This window comes from Aplysia californica, unplaced genomic scaffold (genome assembly GCF_000002075.1).
Source record: "Aplysia californica isolate F4 #8 unplaced genomic scaffold, AplCal3.0 scaffold00210, whole genome shotgun sequence".
Taxonomy (NCBI): domain Eukaryota; kingdom Metazoa; phylum Mollusca; class Gastropoda; order Aplysiida; family Aplysiidae; genus Aplysia; species Aplysia californica.
Window position 1 is genome coordinate 765591 of NW_004797480.1, and position 20910 is coordinate 786500.

General features: G+C 36.8%; 2 protein-coding genes across 3 annotated transcripts in view; one reads left to right on the plus strand and one right to left on the minus strand.

Moving 5' to 3' along the window:
• Positions 1 to 4812: 4812 nt before the first annotated feature.
• LOC101852247 (dnaJ homolog subfamily B member 13) lies at positions 4813 to 17767 on the minus strand. 2 transcript variants are annotated; one of them, XM_005099348.3, is made up of 7 exons: positions 17630 to 17767; positions 13599 to 13705; positions 12140 to 12301; positions 11394 to 11551; positions 10406 to 10538; positions 8012 to 8183; positions 4813 to 5498 (listed from the first exon to the last, which is right to left on the minus strand). In XM_005099348.3, the coding sequence occupies exons 1-7, from the start codon at positions 17695 to 17697 to the stop codon at positions 5345 to 5347; spliced, it is 954 nt and encodes a 317-aa protein (XP_005099405.1). In that variant the 5' UTR covers positions 17698 to 17767; the 3' UTR covers positions 4813 to 5344. The 2 variants fall into 2 exon arrangements, with proteins under 2 accessions (XP_005099405.1, XP_035825916.1); XM_035970023.1 differs by lacking the exon at positions 17630 to 17767 and adding an exon at positions 17453 to 17523.
• Positions 17768 to 18009: 242 nt separating this feature from the next.
• Positions 18010 to 20910, plus strand: part of LOC101855563 (cilia- and flagella-associated protein 47) — a gene marked incomplete in the record, with an annotated part of 91797 nt that continues 88896 nt past the window's right edge. Inside the window, 2 exon segments of the mRNA XM_035970022.1 lie at positions 18010 to 18252; positions 19364 to 19405. Coding sequence (XP_035825915.1) covers positions 18103 to 18252; positions 19364 to 19405 — 192 coding nt within the window.

Here is a 20910-nt window from a genome sequence, read left to right on the forward strand (position 1 = left end):
ACACAGGACTGATCAAAATGAAGAAAAGCCAATTACTTCTGAGGTCCCAACTGGGGGGTAGTTGCAGGCTCAGGGCTGTTACGGGTAATTCAGATGTTGGGTTGTTGTTTTTTTTAAAGGGGAAGGGGATAGGAAGGATTTTGTGTTGGGATTTTTTGTTGTTGGTTTTATTCATTTTTTAAATTATGGTTTCGTGCAAGTTTAAAACAGAAACAAAATGTGTTTGACAAGGAAGACCGAGTGCTATAGGCTATAGTACTGTAAAACAAACAAATGGGTCGCTACCACTTGGTAAAGAAGCGACACTTCTGTTGTGAGTTATTGTTGACATCCATTGTTTTGGACTGGGTTTACAAACTGGGTAGGGCTTAACAGTAACAGTGACCTCTCATTTCACTTACGATTTTTGTATGAGTTGTGGACGGGGTCACCAGAAGCTGAAAATCTATTGTTACTGGTTGGTCAACTTGGGCAAACATTGGGAGCAACCTAAGCAACATGATGATTGGGAGGACTAACGTTCAATAACAACAGGTGAATGGATTATGATGAAAGCTCGTCCACAATGTCAGAGGCTGATACTGATACATAATTTATGACAAAGCGTCAGGATCGGGTGATGAGAGTTTTTCATGGCTGTCTCAGACATGTATTTTTGGCTTTGGTTGTAAGTTGATAAAATATTTTGGCCACAGCTGCGTTGCAAAGAGGCAGCACAACAATCTTTTGATGAGGTATGCTGCATTCTGTTCTCTGTGTAATGTTTACAAGCAATAAATTGCTCACAATGTTTTATTTGAATTTTCTGTTTCGTTGTATGCTCAGTTCTCTGCTCGTTCAAATCCCCACCCATCCCATCACTAGGATGTTACCAATGTTTTAAAAGAAAGACAAATGTGAGGCATTGTGCGGAAATCATGCACTGGCCAAAACAATGAAATGAAAGAAACCAGCATTTTTTTTTTTCGAATTATCTAATTTGGATCAACGGCTTTTATGTCCTTTTAAAAACATATTTCTGTGTGGATTTTACTGAAAAACGTGGTCAAAAGCACAAAAATTGTAAATGTGCATTTTTCAGTGACACTCAAACTCAAACTTTGGTGGCCATTTTATTGCTAATTTTACTGTTGACACCAGACGACTTCTACCTCTTTCAATTGCAAAGGTTAGCACCTTTATAAAATTCAAGGTAGATGGGTATTTTTTTTTCAACTAAAGTAAGACAAATATAGACAAATTAATGAACAAGGTTTTAAGATGATTACAATAAAAAATATAGTGCATTTATGTTGTGCATTACAATTACATTCATAAGATATCACATTTTTAAATTATCCGACACGTATGTGCGTAAAATAATATTTTATATTTTCTATGTGGAAATTACTCGCGCCATGGGCCTGGCAATTTGTGCTAAAAAAAATGTAGAATACAATAATTTAATATAAAAACTCACTAACAGTCACAATAAATCTGCACCTTGAATGGCTATATAGGAAAAATAAAACTTTGGTTCCTTATAGTCTATTAGAGATAGATAGAATATCATTTTCGCTTCTTGAGGTAGTACGTGTGGCCAACAGTCAGGGTCGAGAAAGAGCTTAGCGAATACAGGCCAGTTCGCAGAGGAGTAAGACAAGGTGTGTCTAATCTCCGGATTTCTATAATCTGTACAGAGGAATGATACTGCTTATCATAAGTGATTTGGAAGGAGTCAAGGCGGGTGGCTACAATATAATCATAACCAATGGTGTGCTGATGAAATAGTCTTGATAGCTGATTCTGAGTCCATGTTCCTAGAGATTCTAACAAGAGTGACATATATTTTTTGAAAAGCGAAAGGAAGGGGCTACAACTTGCATTATTACACAAAAGATGCGAAAAGCGACTCGCTGATAAAAAAGAGGATTGCAAAAATCTTTTATAGAGAAACTTTTAACAAGATGAAACCTGTCTTCTCAAACTCAAACACAACGTAGCGTGAACTCAAAGATAAGAACCCTGAAAACGTATGGGTATGGCCGGTCCTTTTGTATGGATGCGAGAGCTGGACTCTTAAACAAGAACACAGAGAGAAGTCTGTAAGTCACCAAAACGTATTTCATTAAGGAGAATACTCAGCAATCTCATGGGCAGGGAGGAAACAAGATACGGAAGTGCTCCAAATAGCAGGTTATGAAAGATCTAGAAATAGAACAATCAGAAAACACTCCAGACCTGACACCTGAAGAAGAATGAGAAGTAAATGGAGACCTATTTGATTTGTGAGATTCAGAATGTACGCATAAGGTATGATATACATTGTAACTACATGTGCATCTTATTATATAACATGACTTAGTTTGATGACTTCTGAGTAAATAGATATTTGTTGGGGGTTTTTTTTGTGTGTGTACAGATGACATTGTCCAGGATGGTCATCCACTGGCAAGTAGAAAAGTGGTTGTCATAGACATCTTGGACAGTATCGAGTATCATTATATAATAAGGGAGAAATGTGAAGTGGTCATTTGACAGGTGATTGTCTTGGACAGGAAGCAGTTGGAGCAGGTTCAATTGTATTTCCTATTTTAACCCTATCCGTACACCCTGGGGTCATTTTGTACCCCTGGGGTTGTATTCTTTACATTTTAGAATACTTCTAGTACGAAGATCTATTTGAAACTTTTAGCATTTCTCAAAAAAATCATTTTGAGAGATTGCTATGAAAAGCGTACGGATCAGATTAAAATTAAAGAGTAATTTCCTCTTTGGAAAGTGGTGGCACAGAGTTCCCCACGTCATATTGATACGATAGTAAAACATGATGTACAAATAGGGTTAATAAGCTATTGTAACTTGATAGGTTAGTTCACTGTATTAATAAATTAGTTTATGTATTATAATTTAGTGTATTGTTTTGAACAAAATAGTTGTCTTGGCTGCACTTGGTTTTCTCTCAGTCTGGCCCACTTTGAAAAAAGTTTGGTGACCCTTGGTGCAATGGTAAGGCTCTTCACTGTTGCACACAGCTAGCGTAAGTTTAATTCTCGAATGGGAAAGTGTGTGCTACCATGTATCTCCTTTCTTTTGCTGAGGTTAGTTACAGCATCCTAATCGTGGGTGGTTGGCGGGTGCTCTGGTGTGGTTTGCTTCTTCTTTTCTATCAAACGTCCATCGTCTTTATTTCCCCTCCTTCTTTTTTGTGTTAGTTACTCTCTAGTAACACCTCGAATCTTCGACACTTATATATGACCTTTTTGCGTTGCAAGTGCCAAAACACTTACTACTAAAAAAGCATCCTAATCCCACTTACTAATTCTAGGTTGGTCCTGACAAGCAAAGTCAAAACAGCCACCTCCTAAATTAGATCTATCTAAATTGTGTAATTGGGGGCACAAAACATGTATTTATATCATAATCAAAGAGTCAGACTAAAAAAAGCAAGGGGAGTTCAGTGGCTTAAATTCCCCCTGGTTCCCTCTTCTCTCACTCTGTCATTGTACGTTGTTTAGGGAAGTCATCATATTTATTATTCCTTTCACAGTTGGATGTTACTTTTGTCTTTCGCCCCATGCCTTTTTCCTGAAATTCCTTCCTTTTTTGTCTGTCACATATGGAGATGGCCTTTTGAAGTGGTTGGCATTCTCCAAGATTCTATTTTGGAGAAGAGTATAGCCCCTGTAGATTTTCCTGGTTCCTCTTCCATAATTGTTACATATACTTAAAGTATGTTTTCTTTGTTTTTGTATTGTAAGTGTTTTACAGCGCTCGCAACTGCATAAGTTCATAAGAGCACGTGGGACACTCTAAACATTTTTAGTTGGTAGGAAATTTTGAATTTTGCCTGGGTGGCGGCCAAAGCCTACTCTTATAGATTTTAGACCACAGAGGGATCTTTAACGTGCGCAACTTGCACACGGGACCTCCAAGATTTTTTGCCCTTGTCTGAGAAGGCTAGGTGTAGATCTTTCCTACCAGAAGATCAGGGGTGTAGCTGAAAGACAGCAGTAAGGAGTGCAAGGAGTAGCAGTAGAAAGGCTGCAGAAAGAGTCAGGAGCCAAGAGGAGGGGGCAAAGGAGGTGAGGGGGTGGGGGCAGAAAGGGGAGACGAAAGTAGACGACAGAACATTGCTACAGGCAGGAAAGCAGGTGAAAGTAGACAATTTTAGAGAAGAAAATTTTTTCCGTCACTACCTGGATTCGAACCTGGGACCATTGAATGAGAGGCGAACACCTTAACCTCTAAGCCACGAGAGTTCCCTACTTTAGGAGTTAGAGCCATGGCCTTTCACACTAAATCACACCAAAAAAAAAAGCTTTCATAATCCAAGTGGAAAAAGAATGGAAAGGCTGGACTCGAATGTTAACCGTCAGCAGATACACGTTATCCCGTTTCACCACTTTTTGATATTACTACTCAGAGCATTTAAATAATTTATTATTACATGGATTATCCTTGTGTCAAGCTCTTAGAGGTTGCAATGTTGCATGTAAAGTGTTCATCACATACTATATTTCTGAAAATGTACGCCCAGTTTGAGTGAACGTGAACATACAATTACAATAACAACTGTTTAAATATAGGGCTAGCGAAAAAAGCAAGATAGACAAAAACAAAAAAGGAAGAGTAAAAAAAGAAAATAGACCTATAGGTCCTAAGACTACTAAGGGTCCCCTTTTCAAATCTAGCTCTACTTGACTAAGGATAGAAGGCAAGAGCCTTTTTTCCCTCTGTCGCTGTGAGAGCTTTATATTTCAAAGAATTGCTCTTTTCTTTTATGACAAAAATAAACAAACTTTAGAAATAAAAGCTAAGAAAAAAATTTGCTGGATTTTGGTTAAATATAAATGTTTATTCACAACAAGAATGTAGCTTAGTTTTCAAATGAAAACATGTGTAGACCTATACAAATTGTAGCTTATGAGAAGAAAAACAACAACTTTATGATGCCTAGTTATACAAGTATGGGACACAAGAATGAGTGAAATGTAGACAGGTCTTTTTGAAATCGACCTAGTAGCTGGAGACTCTGGAAGGACTTTATTATCTATTTGTATATATATTACAACTGACGACATAAAAATGTTAACTGTAAGCCAGATTTAAAACAAAATTTCTTTGAAACAGCACAAATGTCACTGTACACACATCAATTTAAATCTTGACAGCTATTTCGCATACATTTTAAATGTTGACGACTTCAGAACCAAAGAAGCCTATTTAAAGAACAAAAATTTTTCGTCATCATCAGTATTTTTGTGTCTGTAATAAATCAATATTATTGTGAACAACATCATTTCCCCTTCCCCATTTTTATTTTCTTTCATCCCCTTCAACCCTGCGTACGACAACCCTATATCTATAAAAGCAGAGCTCTTCGAACATGCTCTTTCTTCTCTGGGGTAAGAGATGTGGGAAATTCAATGTCAAACTCGATGATCAAGTCCCCTCTGTCACATGGTGCAACCACCAGAGGCATTCCCTCTCCGGGCACAATCTTCTTGTAACCGGGTCTGCGGAACAGAAAAAGGCAATTTTATAATTCTCTTAGAACAATTTTCCTTTTTGCAGTCTTGTTTATGGGAGAGGTATAACAATTTTATATGTCTCTATTGGCTATATACAGTATACAGCTCAAGTTTTTCATAATCTGCTATGAAAGGATAATGACACCAATTTGAGTAAAGGGGTAAAGGCATGTACTTTGTTTTGGCAATGGTTTAGCTGAATTGACACACAAGTTGACCTTGTTGATACTGATGATACTCTACTGTGCCAGTGTCTCGGATGAGATGGAAAATATTCTATCTGAAGGGAAAATCCCCCAAACATATGATCCTTTCATCTCCTTCAATTAAGCAGTTCAGTGAAAATTTCAAATAAGCTTGGATATTTTTTTTACAAAAGCTTGAAAAAAAAAAGGTCTTGCCTTCCAGGTAATCATGTTTAAAAAAAAGTGTAAATAAACTTTAGTCGTTCAAAAAATATGAACATTTTTGTGATTAAAATTTTGCCTTGATTTGGTCCATTTTTTGCACCGGTTTTTGTGCCAGAATTAAGACACATTTTAGACAAAAAAGTCATTATTTTGATAACCATCCAACAGATTTACATGTATTACAAACCAAATTTTAGCAAATTGCAAATGCTATTACAATAATCAAATTAAAAACATATTCTTTTATTTCTTATTCTTCCCATTAGCCAGATCATTTGTCAAGCTGTAGAACTCCCCCCCCCCCCACCTTCCCATAGTTAAGTTTAGGCTTTTACTTGTTTATGTTGGAAGAGAATGTTGACCTATCTCCCATGGAGCTATGTCATTATTTCTATGACAACACTCGGCTAGCTTAGTCTAGAAATCAACATAAACAAATGGGGAGCCATCATTATTGATGCAAAAGAAATTAAGTATCTGAACCACATGAAGTTTTGCTCAGCCATCTTTCTTCCACATACATGAGTAAAGGAAATCGTAAACACATCTAATATTTCATAAATTACTTTAAAAATCAATTTAAAAGGTCGAATTCAAGGAACACCAAGACTCCCAAAAGAGCATGGAAGCATGTGACGTCACCGTCAGCTAAGCCCGGCCGGGAAGGGAAACATGGGTTTCTTGTGTTCGGCGGTAGCCTACCTATTGTCGAAAACAAGAATGGCTTTGCGCTTGAATTAATTAAAATATTTTAAAAATTAAACAGTAGCAAAATGGAGTATTTACATACACTGGTTAAGTCTCGAGAAAGCAAGACAAATGGATTAAACTTTACATTGATCTAACATTTATCTCATTTTCGCAACAAAATCCTTCCACTTCTACTGCATCAATCTCAACATGGAAAACACTATATTTTTAAAGCTCAGGTTTTCCTTTTTAAAATGATATGCCGGAAGTCATGAGTATTCACAAAACGAAACAAAACAGCAAGTAGTTTCGGACTCACCCAAAACGCGACCCAACATGACCGAGATAAAAAATTAATGAGGCACTGCAGTGGGGATTCCCATATGGGCATTTGCATTCATTAAACTGCCTACTTCAATGCCATATTGGCATACCTCTGTCCCCATAGAATTATTCAAATTTAGATGGCTAAATTATGCAACAAAAAAGCAAAATTATGCAAAAATTATGCAAGTTACCGTAGCACCATTCGCGACATGTTTTGCACTTTTTCAACACGAATTTTCATGATATTCATGTTTTATGCACAGAAAAATAGAAAACAGAACATATCAGTATCAGTAATTTGTTGTGTATTTGGAAAGAAAACAATACCCATCAGCCAGAAAAAAACAACAACCAAAAATTATAATCTCTGTAACTTTCAGCTATAGATATCTAGATTCTAGAGAGGAAAGAAAAATGAAAAAGAAAAAAAAAAAAAAGGACATCTGGACCTCTGATGGTGGCACATTACTAAAACAAGGGACATCTGTCAAACATGAAACATCAGCAGACATGAGAACAACAAGTTCAACTTTTGATGGATTGAAAAATTGAACATGCTCAAGGAACAAAATCCCAACCCATAACCAAGATCTTCTAACAAGGGAAATAACCAACTTATCAATTAAATGAGACTTATTACGGTGATAATTTCCCTTTAGAAACATGGCGAGGCGTTAGTTAATTGTTTTGTGTAAAAAAAGGAAAAAAACGTGAAAAAACGCGGGAAATCAAAAATTATGCAAATGTTGCAGAATTAAGCGAAAAAAAGCACAATCGCATAATCCTATCGGGACAGATACCAGGTCAGTGTACGCTACACCATGGAATTGCACCATTTCCAATTTAACCCACATCTTGACATCAGCAAAATGCAAAAAATGCTGTATAAAAAGAGTTAACTAGATTATGGTGCAAATAATTCATGGAGACTTCATAACACTGAGGAATTTGTACCCTGGGTGTGTCCAAATATTTCTTTCCATCATCTTTCCTTTCCCGCACACTAAATGACCATTACAGGGTTGGTTTGCATCTCTTTCACTCAACCCTGGTACTGCAAGAGATACTCACTTGACAATATCATTGATAGGAATGTGCAGAATTCTCTCATCCAGCGTATGAATCTCTACTGTGCATCCGGTCAGGGCTTTGCCAAGAGGAACTTTGGCAGTGTGGATCAGGTTGGCACCTTCACGACAGAACCTGGGGTGAGGTTTGTCCTTCACAATAAAGACGATGTCAGCTGAAACATGAGAAATAAAATATAATGTTATATTCTTAAATTATTATAAAGGTCCTTAAAGTTTACTTGACAAGAGAAAGGAAAAATATAATGCGCATTGGTATTAATTCATCTACTGAATATTCAAGGGTGTCATGTTAGAAATTAAGTACAGTAGTCTCCGCCTATATGCTGCACACAATACAAAAGTATGTTCCACTCAAAAGTATGGTTTCATTATATGACAGGCTTTAAACTATACAATTAAGACATACAAACACATGTTCACTTCTTCTAAACGCACGCTTTAATCCGCAAAACACGTCAACAGGTAAAGCTTGACAAGAGGAGAAATTTTTGCTGCTGCCTGCACAGCTTGCATAAGACAGGTCTAGACAATTGGATATACTTGTTGAGACTGACCCTCGCACAGAACAAAGAGAGTGATTGACAGTGTTTTCATACCCAACTGTCCACAAACTCATAGATCTAGGTCTCGGACTGGTCGGGTGATATGTTTGGTGGGGGTGGGGGGTGGTCATGGCTGAAATGTCTTTTAATTGGTCACTCGAAATGTGTCTTTCAAAGAAGGTTTCTGATTGGTGTTTGAGTGACTGCATACGTAATGTTTAATTAGTTCTATGAATATGATGCACAGCACTCGTGAATGCTGTAGAACACCAGATAGGCCTCTATATATAGGATTAAAGACTATAGTACGGTCAAAAATTCATGGCACCACTTATTGTAAAAAATTTCCTAAAATATCGAACATAGACTCTCCAGCTTTAGCACAATGACTTGTATCTTTGTCTTAACAGATCAATATTTTTGTAAACACCTGTTAACTGTATTCTAGAAAATTCCTTAATAAATACTAATTAAAAAATCAAAGTGGGTGTTCCTGCAGATTTTAAAAGGTTTGCAGCTAGGGCAATATTGTTTTTAGAAGCAAGATTTAGTGCAAAAAAATGAGTTCACCATAAAATTTATTTCTTTTTGCAAGTTTTGCCAATAAAACCTGTCATTGGTGAGCTGTGACATAGGCCATATATATACGTTTGCAAAATGTGTGTGAGAAATGAGAAATTCTGTGAACAATCCCATTTTCTGCATGAAAGAGATTTATAGTATTTTATATAAATTTATGAAGAAAAGTTTTAAATTTAGCCTCAATTGTTGTGAAAAAACATTATTGTTAAGTTAAGACATATTGATACAAACTGCTGTGCAAAGTAGGGAAGACATTGATTCACCTGTTAAAGAGAGAGATATTTGAGGGTAAGTTGCGCCACAACTATTTGACTGCACATAGTCAAGTAATCAGCAGCGCTTGAAGAAGTAATCAGCAGCGCTTGAAGAACTTATATGTATTTGTTCAACGAATCACAAGAGAAAAGTCTCTTGGGATGTGTCATTCTGATGTCATCCATGCATAGATTTACCAAGTTGCAATAAATCACAGGCAGTTGGGAGTGGTCATTTGGAAAGCCATGTTGCTGAGGGCTTTTCCCTCTATAACTATCACCAACAGTTTCCTCTTATCAGCTCTCAACATTTCGCAGTGCATATCAGTACAATGAGTGCGTCCTTCTGCTTTCATCCCCACCCTTTCAACGCCTTTGTATTTGTAATTCATAACCGCAGTCTGGGAATTCTTCACAAAACAGTCATGTGTCATCTCATTATCGGCCAATTTAAAGTGACCCCCCCCCACCGGAAGTCACTAAAATATCAAGAAAATGAGATGATTGCGTCCCTTCTTTCATATTAACGCACACTCCATATAAACACACGCTTAAAATCCCTCCTGAACACTGCGTTTAGGCAGAGTCTTCTGTACTTTTTCTGAACAGACCATAAGCGTTGACTTGAAATGGATTCCAGTAACAATGTGGGATACTCCTTTCAAGACTTTATGATAGGTGTGTATACTCTTTTGGAAAGATACTCAAGGACAATGTAGACGACCAAGGTTCAATTCCCATACATTCTACCCAATCACTTTTCATTTGTAGGGCCTACATGAAAAATATTACGAATGAGAAAGTAGCTATCAATAGTATGTTCAAAGGGCCTACATTATGTTTCAGAAGAAAGTTTTTCTATGATCATAAAAGGCCTGCATATAGTTCAGACCATGAACCCTTTTTTTTCTTTCAACCTTTCTTCCATTTGAGTTCAAGTGAAGCAACACAACCAGCTAGTCTAGCTAATTGAAACATTAAATTGTTGTAACATACCTGGTACATTGTTGGGGCCTTGGTCACCTTCTTGAGGGAAAGTAATTTTTGTGCCTGGGCGCCAGCCTTTCTTCACTGTTATTGTGAGAATTTTGTCTCTGATACTTGATGTGTGACCATCTTCATTCATTACCTGTTTAGAAAAAAAAGGATCTCAGTTATACATATAGACCTAATGCACTCCATTGATTTTGTCTTTGTTAAGCATTTGTCATCTTGTTTTTATGTCTTGTTTAGCCTGATTTTTCTTATTTCCCTCAACGTCTTTACTGCAAGTCATGGATGGGAGTGTGGATTTTACAGAAAACCGTTGATTAAAGAACAAAAATGTAAATTTGCAGTATTCAAGGACCATCAAACTTTGGAAGTCACCATACTTTAGCGGGCATTTTCTTGCTAATTTTACCTTTTAAACAAGGCGGCCCCCACCTCTTTCAACAAAAAATATTTCGGCTTCTATTAAAAATAAGATGGATTTTTTTATTTATTGAAAGCTAGACAAATGAACAAGCTTGGGGTTGATACCAATAACTCTACATGCCCAAAAACTGACGAGCGTCTGATTCCATCGCATCGTGACGCAAATATTAAAAATTTATAATTTACCATTGAAAGCAGTACATCATTTTGCTCCATACAAAAAATTCTTTACATTTAAGTGTTGAGATAAGGCTTCATAAAAAGGTGTTTAATTTTTATTTACAGGTGTTCAATGTGTACAGCAACATAAATTTTTCCTTTTGAGAAAGAGAAGAATCTAAATATGAGAGGCTTAAAAATGTTTGTGATCATTCAGAAATGAATTATCGTTGTTTAAAGCTATTCAAAAGAGGATAACTATTTCTTCCGCAAACTAGCTCAGACTTCATTTTAAGAAAACATAACAAAGTGGAGTTAATCATATTTCTTCGTATAAAGTCAAACAGCATTATAAGCTAAGAAGAGAACAGTTTGCTCATATTAGGTTGGTGGATGTCACAAAACTTACCCTCCTTGAAATTTTCATTTTCTTTGTGCATCCATGGAAAACTTCTTCAAGACTAAGGTACAGGTCTCTCTCAATAGGTGGGTCCTGCTTTTTGGCACCTCGGCCATGCAGACCACCAAAACCCATGCTCAAGTCACCATCTACTCGATCGTGGAACTCTGTAAAAATTATTAGCAACATATCAATGATGGAAAATGGGTCAATTCAGAGGAAGGCTTCACTTCGGTCTTATTTTGATCATCCATATTCTTGAAACCTGGAAAAAAAGGATCCAAACGCACTTAAGTGGATTGTTTGCAGCACTGACAATATGCAGAAAAGATGCTACCCCTGTGCCCACAAGGCAGTGGCACAAGAGAAGCATTTTTTCCATTTTATCCCTTGAAAGTGGACAGGGAGACCATCTATATCACATAAGATAAGGCATCTGGAAGATACAAATATGATAAATATTAAGTAAGATATTAAAAGGTGGTGTGATGAGTGAAAAGTCAAGTTCATGGTGTATACAGTCTGTTATACTTCAAAAGTGAAAGTGGGGGGTTACATACATTTTTTTCTGATTTTTTCTTGAATTAACTTGAATTTTAGGCTTTTTTTTCTACTTTTGACAATCAAGAATTATTTTACTCTCACGTTTTCTACATCAAAAAATGATTTCATCATTATTTATCTAAAATAACAATACAGTTGTCACAGAGGGTTGGAAGAGAAACATTAACTTTTTCTTCAGGAATGTCTCTCACCCTGAAATGGGTTGTCTCCGCCAAAGAAATCTCTGAATACTTTTTCAGGGTTTCCATGGAAGGTGTAGCCACTGGTCCAGGCTCCGGCCTCGCCACTTCCAGCTGGGACACCATTCTTCAGTCCCTCTTCCCCAAACTGATCATAGACAGCACGCTTACGAGCTGCAAGATAAAGCAAATAAAATAAATGTTTTGTTAAAGTGCAATCATGAAATATGAAAAAAAAAGTTATAATTCAAACACAATGATCGCACACACATAATATAATTTGGGGATTATCCTTCAATTTAAAAATAAAAACAAATTCGTACAGCTTTTTGGGCATTCAAGCTGCATTCAAGCATTATAGCTGCATTACAGGGCAAAATAAATGGTCATTTCTGCATCAATTAAAAAAAAATCTTTGAACAATACAAAATTCAAGCCTGTGTATGAACACAAAATTTGTCAATGTGAAGAAAATCAACTGACGTATTTGAAATATATCAATTTCTAAAAATTTACACTAAAACTGAGTAAAATGCAAAACTTTACGATTTTTTCAAAATAAACAGTAGTGCGTATTAAACTAATTCATTCAAAAACGTATTGAACTCAGAGAAGAGCTGCTATAAAATAATCATGCTCCAGGTGTTAATTATTTCTCTCCAAGTTTTGAATACACTGCTAACGCTGGGAATTTTGAATAACCCTGTGGCATATGTTTCTTTGTCAGTGATTTGGACTGCACCTTTTCAACTAATGAATTTCAATTCTTCAGTTACCAACGTAAAGGAAAAAAGGGGGTTCAAGTCAGAGGAATCTGGCAACCATTCATTCATTCTGCTTATATAGTGTTCCTAAAATCTTTTCTGGCAACCATGCAAGATCCTGCTGGCAATAGCATCCTCATTACCCCCCTCTCCGTTTTAGACTTTGAGCCCACGCATATTTCTTCCCCCCCCCCCCCCCCAGACTTCTCCAAAACTTTCTCAGTGTGGTAAAATATCCACCTGGTGTAATGGTCATGTTTTTACTGTCCTCATCCTGAACTAGAATGCCCCTGCAGCTGAACCTGTTAAGTGTACACCCAGAAATCATTTAAGAAAAAAGCGATTATTTTTTAAGTTGCACACCAGTCTTTTTGAAATTTTACGCAGTATTGCCCTCCTAGTTCAAGTGGCTGCATGCATAAAATGAATGAAAACTGGGGGAAACATTGCACTTTGCATGGGTCCTCCTTTTTTCAAATTTGGACACCCTGTTTTTGTAATATCATTCTGGAAAGGTGCAATCCATTCTTATCACTTTCAATATGAAGGATGAATGTAGTCTGAGATTATATCTTTACACAAAAAAATCCTTACTGCTTTCTTATTTCGATCAGAACTTAGTGAACAGCAGTGAAAAGTTCATAATTTACTGTGATAGAGCCGACTATCTTGAACACCAAAGTACAGGAACATTAAGAGGAACTCACGGTCTGATAGCACATCATATGCCTCTGCAACTTGCATGAACTTATCTGAAGCATTTTGATCTCCAGAATTCTTCTCTGGATGATACTTCAAGGATAACTTCCTGTAGCTGAAATGTAACAAACAACAAAATAATATTAAGAAACAATTGTAGACTGGTCTGTTTGTCATATATATCACTTTAACGAGCAGAGGGAGAAAAAATAAAGTAAAGGTGAGACGGCCGGAGGGTAATCTAAATACAGGTAGGCTACATGAATCAGCTTGCACTTGTCTTCAAGATTTATAATAGGGGAGAGTGGGGATCGGGGCCTCTACACGAGGAGACTTCTGATATGTCAATTCTTACTAAACTATGGATAGTGCACATTTTGTCACAGGATCACATAATGTGTAATTTGAGGTTTAGCTTGCTGTGTTTTTGGCCACCTCACTGAGCAAAATCTCTGCTGTGAAAGAAATTGTGTTTTTGTCAAGGGTGTATCTAAGTTTTCACACCTCAGTTTGTTAGGTTTACACGTCAGAAGAGTGCACCAATCCTTTCACAAACTATGTGTCTGTGCTTTAGGGTATCTGTTTCAAGCCAAATTCATAAAATGAAACCTAGCTTTCATAATGTCTGTTTCAATAATTTCATGAACATGTTTCCTATACTACCCCAATGTAGGGATTCTCGACACTTCGTACAGGGGGTGGGGTGACTTCGTACACAGTCTGAAGTCTCCCGACGACTAATGTAAGAGTAGTTGGAATAAGAGTTTCCATAAAAATTGAATTTTAAACGTACACTGTAATCGGGTTGTTGTATTTCTCAGACTGAATCGTGTCACGGAAATATATATCTATAGAGCCCTAAAAAGAAAAGAACCTGTTAGTTCACAAAAAGATGAAACTCGCAATGCATGTACTTGTTAATGACTTACTGTCTTTGTATATATATATATATGTATATATATATATATATATACACAATATGAAGAAATCTACTCGGAAACATTCTATCTAAAATGGTGTGAAGACATCAGTGCGTTTTAGAGACACTCTTTTATGATTGCATAATTTTCCGATGATCCTCTGAGGAAAAAAATCTCTCGGAGTACATTGTTTGAAAAATATTCCAGGATGTTCTCCTAACCTGACATTTGTCATTATCATAATGTGTCACGGCAAACATTATAATTATGCCAGAAACATGACATATGAACAAAATCTAACCCAAAAAGACAGGCTTTCTGGCTTCTGGGTCGAAAGTGGAACCAACTTTTGTCGTAATTGAATTTGGGAATATTGGTGAGTGTATCCATCTCGTTGGGGAAGGGGTGTCAGAGAAAGACGAAGAGGGTGACTTTGAGAGTCTTCCCTCTACTAGGGAAATCTAATAAGAAAGCAATTCTTTCATCTATCGACCTGTGGAAGATTTGGCTATTGTAAAGTGAGACCAGTTATTCCTCCACTGATTTGAGGTTCAACAAAGAGAGGTCAGAAAGCTCCTATAAATTTGCAGTTAAAATGGCATCCATTAATGTTTCAATTCACATTGAAGTCTCCAGTGCCTTTATATTCCGACTTCAAAAGCTCTTTTCAAAAAGAAAATTATGATTCACTGTTTTTAAGCAGCAGACTTTGTTTCCCTTAGCTGTTTTGATTTGGTTGTGGAATAACTCTTCACGGACACTATAATAATTGTAAGGTTATTTGAGAAGGTGGATCTCCGAATTTACGTCCTTCTCAGTCAGGACGGGACAGGAGGCCATGAAAACTATTGAAAACCCTTCAAACAGCCCATTTTCAAGAACACACATACCTGGATTTGAACCAGAGGCCATTGCTCAGAGAGAAATAGTGATAATAGCTTAGTAAATAGAGCTCCTCGATCATTAATACCGTGCTCTCACCAAATCCAGACGTTGATAGACTCGGAAACTAACGAGGAAAAGAACACTTTTCATCTCTGTTTATCACTGCAAAAACTAGCTTGTTTATAGGGGCATTAGAGCTCTGTTTGACAGCAATAAGGGGAGATTTCAAGTCATCGCGTACAAATGTGCATAAAAGCGGGATGGTTTATATGGTTGGATCACTGTTTTCTTTGATTTCCAGTGAGTCTGAAATACATTTTCACACCTCGAACAAGATGTAAAAGTAAAGATCTATGCCAGGTCAAAGTTTTGCCTCTCAAAAATAATATTTGTGAGGCAACGTGGTGGAATCAGGCTCTTGTCAAAATAATCAAAGTGAAGAAACTTGCATTTTTCCGCAGGTTTGTGAATTTTTATCAAATTTTTGTTTTTTGGCTCAGCACCTTTCATGTTCATTCTGGGTGGATTTTTCTGAAAAATGTTGATTAAAAGCACAAAAAATGTAAATTTTCGGTTTAAGCTAAGGAAATAACTAATCTTTGGCGGCCATTTACTCTTTAATTTTTTCTCTGAAAACAAGCGACCCCCACCTCCTTCTTTTGCAAATATCTCGACTTGTATTCAAGATAAATGGATATTTTTTCATCCAAATAAGGACAAGTGAACAAGCCTTAAGGTAATACCTATAACTCTACATGTCCAAAAACTGATGAGAGCCTAATTCCACCACGCTGCCTCACATTTGATACATGAAACACACTGTCCCAAGTCATCCGTCTTCGTCCGAAGTTTCCTTCACTTTTGTCCGGTCTCCCACTGAGCGGTAGGCCTACGTTGTGTTGTTTTGGATAACTTAGGGAACCTTAGTAAAACGTGATGATGCACAAATAGCTGATATAACAAGTGGAGAAGCCCAAATGGCTTACAATAATGGTGAAACCTTTTTCTTTGGCTTAAATTGTTCCTGAAGCCAGCAGTGGAGCCAAACGTAAAAAGTGTCCGAAGCCTATCCCTGCTCTCCCATGGCCTGTATGAATATATAAAGGCGTATATAGTCTAAACAAACATAATAACTCTCTCAGAGAGAAATAGGCTGTTTCAATGTAAAATATTGCAAGACTGTAAATGAGGACTTATAAAAAATGTAATTAGGTTAGAAATGTTGATCAACATAGATCTATATAGGTAGATCTTTTTTGCGAGTTGTTAATATTTGTTTTCAGTTGACTTTAATTAATTTCTGAATTGCAGATGCTTTCATTTACTAGTAAATAAGACTTTGTTAGCTTTATATATTATTATTGTCAAATAAATGAATTTGTTATTGATCTAAGTTATAAGTTATAACGTGTCCTTATTTTTGGAGTACATCGACTAGGCATCTCGTGCTGACTTGAGCTTAGATAATTTAATGGGTTCCTTTACCGACCGATTTTGATTTGAAAGCACAAAAAGATGGCGTTTTGGCTAGGAATGACATATTGAGAGACTAGAATCAAGTGTACTTTTCTCACACTCACACAAGTGTTGGGCTTTAGTCGATATCGATATCGGGTACTCATCGATACTGGTTTTCTTAGTCGATACTCGATATCGCAGAGTCCCTTAGTCAATACTGATCAGTGTAATGAGTGTAGTGTTTGCCGCCTAATCTGCGTGATATCAGAGAGAAACGTGCTGTCTACGATCACCCGTCTTTTGTTTCTAAATAGGCTTAGTCACGTTCAGAAAGAAGAAGAGCACTGTTTGGACATATTTTGAAGAGCTTCCAGGAAACAAAGAGGCCAGGTGCCTTGTTTGTCACGACATATTTAAGCATCATGGGAACAGCACAAATCTCATGAAACATCTCCATGCCAAACATCTAAGCGAAAATGCTGCACTTTCACTTGACAAGGAGAAGCAGGGCGGTAGCAGCAGCGGTAGTGCTAGTCTGATAGAAGAGAAGAGGAGAGTGAAAAATAAAGGAGAAGGGTTGAAGGCTATCAGTTCACGACCTGATAAGGCTTGTGCTTGTATACGTTGGCAAAGGATTCTTAATTATGATAATCATAGGTCATAGGGAGGCACGTAATTACCATTTTGGCGTTTAGTTTATAATTTTGAACTCTTGTCTTTTAAATGAGTGAAAGGCTTACCTTTCTATTAAATTATTGTGCCCCAAGGTTACTTACTATTTCTTGATATCAGCATCCGATGCACTTCTGGTTAGACCAAGAATACTGTAGTAATCAACACCCATGGCTGTCTTCTTGGTGTGGTTATTTACAAGTGCAACCAACGAGTGACACTGTATGACAACAATATGGCGGCCTTAGATACCAGCCTGCAAAGCTACGAAAAAGTTTCGAATAATCACTAAGTTTGAGATATTGCATTTAATGATATAGTTCTGTTATTTTCCTTACTTTTCCAAACTTATTTCCCTTTTATAATTCAATATTTAGTCTATACAGGTTCCAGAAGCAGAATATTTTCCATCAATAATATGTACAAAAAATCCGAATCAGCGTCTCTAAAGGAACCTACCGTATAGAGTCCCAAGCAACCAGAAAACATGTCCGCTGTGCTGGACGCCACTTCTGTTGGCGATATCTAAATAACTTCAAATTGAACTTTCAAAGTCTCTTGCTGCAAATATTGAAAGATGGAAGGAGACGTATTTGGTGTAAGGATAATTCCATCAGTTCTGCAGTTCTTCAATACAAAGCCAAAGACTCGCTTTGAACTTCCCATCACTGTGAAAAATGTCAGTAAATCAAGCAAGAACATTCGCTATTATGGACCAAAAAGCGAGGTATGTTCCACCGTTAAACCCCACGTGAATTCTGACCCCTTCTCTTCGAACTGCCTTTCCAACTTTTTGCCGAGAAACCAAGCATAAATCTAGATCTAGTTATATTGTGAGCAGTTCATCAGAGATGCAATTACTTACAAAGAACTTATGTTACCGAAGCGCTACTTAAAATTGATAACGTTTGAATCATTTAAATTAGTAGGCCTAGATCATCTAGTACACTTTTAATAATAATGACTTTTGAGAGCTTATTATTTATTTATTTATTAATAATACTTATCTAATCTAACGTCTCTGCTGTATCTTCGATTACATGCTTAGAAGAAAACTCTGTCTGCACATTGTGCATCATTGTTAGAGACATGATGCTCAATGAAAAATCAATGCCTATTTGATGATTGGTGATCAGGGTATAGTAAAGGCCTGTATTATATTGTTTAGGCTTACATATGTACTGTCTGAGACCCCCTGATATGATGCATGCCGAGAATGGAAGCAGTGCAGCAGCGTCATGATTACGTTTACGTACGTAGGCCTTAGGCCTTGATTAACACCAGTGAAGAAAAACAGGATATTTAGACTGTGTTGCGTCTTGCTCTCTTAACACTGGATTTATGAAAATAATTATAGGCTACACAGATATATATGAATAATATGATAATGATGGACTGGGACTTGGATACAAATATTCTTAATGATTTATATCAGTCTCGAATAGTGAGAGGAGACAAATTTCTAACTTAGTTCATGGTGAAGTCGTCTTAATTATTTCTTAACACTAATTACACTTTGCTGGGCAGTTTAGAAAAATTCAACTTGTCAACATATTATATAGCTTTTAGTCTAAGTTTTCTTTTAGATATATAACACTCATAATGTGTCTTTTAATTAGGCCTGTGTCAACCTTCTGATAATTTTGTGATATTTCCATTGTACTAAAATAATTTTGATATTCTATGATTAATTTGTTCCTTTTCTCTAAAAAGCAAGAGGATACATACATGTAGTTGGTTTTAAATTTCAAAATAACAAAAAAAATCCAACCTGTTCTTAATTGGTGATATTGTATTGTCTAAGGTATTTAAAATGACTGTCCTTCCTTTCACTGCAGCTGGATCTGGAAGATGAATTTGCTCCCACTTGTGCAACTAGTGTAAAACATTTCTTTTCATTTGTTAAATTGTAGTTTCTGTTCAGAAATATTTATTGAAATCTATTTCTATTGAGTGTGTGTATGTTGGCTGCATGACTTAAATGACTGCTTATCTTTACGAAAAATATGTAAAACGTATATACTTCTTTGTATATATATCGCTAGCCGCATGATTCAACCACCTAAGTGACAAAATTTTCGAAAATCAGATTTTGATCCCTTTATGTAGTTCAGCCTTCGATACACCTTATGTTAAAATCCCGAGTTTGAAAGATTACTGCAAAGTGTTTTTATCCTTCTATAAGTCAATCGCCTATATCACACTCGTCCCCAATTTCCACGTGATTCAACCGCCCAAGTGCCAGTTTTGCAGCCCGGTGACGAATGGGCGGTTGAATCACGCGGATTCAGCAGCTTGTTGAGGTGTTCACCTGTCGCGTAGGCAGAGCGACCCACACGACTTGACCTTTGCCAAAACAGACTGGAGAGTAACATCAAAACAAAGTGCTGCCTTTGTTAACTTCGACTCAGGTCAAACCATATCGATAGCAAGAAGATTTTGTCAAGGCAGTTTGTGTATTCTTTCAGTAGGTTTGGTAGTGTAGTTGAAAAAGGGCAAGATGGCATCAAAGAATGTATGTTTATCTGACTCAACCAAGTCGGTAAATTGTGGCAAAAGCTACTGACAAATTAATTTTTAAAAAGTCTATGATTAACAGTTAAGGGGCGCTTATTTCACATTTGGTACTACCATTGGAAAATATTTATGTTTCGCAACTTTTCTCATTTTAAATTTACTTTAAGCGTGGGCCCCTTGCTGTGTCTGTTGTGGACCATTCTTTAATCATTGATTAGTTAATCAGTGCCAGGTTGATGATACTTACTTTGTCACTCGAAAAAAAAGCTACTCATAAACATATTCGCCCCGAAAATTCTCTTTGCAACAAGCCTTCAACTTCAACTCTACAGCGCTATTTTTCAATTTAAAACAAGTCCCATACATTCTTCTTATATACAAAACAATGAGTTTGTATACAACTGCCCTCACACAGTGGTTATTCCTGACTGTTGCAAAGACAGCTAACATGACTTGGAGATGGGAGCTCCACGATTGTCAAGTTATCAGAGAGCAGAAGAGAACAATCAATTTTGTGATAAGTAATTCTTCGACAAACTTGATGAAATTGCTTTCCCTTTACAACAGACAGAAGATGTGCAATTTTATCTGGACTAATTCTTTCAAAGCCTCAGAGGCCTTTATAGAGAGTGCTAAAGAACATGGAAACAGTCATACATTGTCTTTGACAACTTTAGAGAGATATTGTTGTTGTATGTATGTCGGAAGGATCAGTGTGAAGTATGCGGGGTAGGAGAAAGAATCTAACAAGAAGCTTGCACAAAACCCAGTGGATTGGACCCGATTATGTCTAGTGTGCATTAGTGCTGGGCGGGAATCGATTCGATGCATCGATACCCCGATACCTTTTTGGTATCGGAATCGAATC

Excerpts from the sequence above, each read along its gene's own strand:
- LOC101852247 (XM_005099348.3), bottom strand. The coding sequence starts at position 17,697 with ATGGGTGTTGATTACTACAGTATTCTTGGTCTAACCAGAAGTGCATCG. Across the intron at positions 13,706-17,629 it reads GATGCTGATATCAAGAAATA|CTACAGGAAGTTATCCTTGA; the intron begins GTAAGTAACCTT and ends GTTACATTTCAG. Across the intron at positions 10,539-11,393 it reads AAATGAAAATTTCAAGGAGG|GTAATGAATGAAGATGGTCA; the intron begins GTAAGTTTTGTG and ends TTTTCTAAACAG.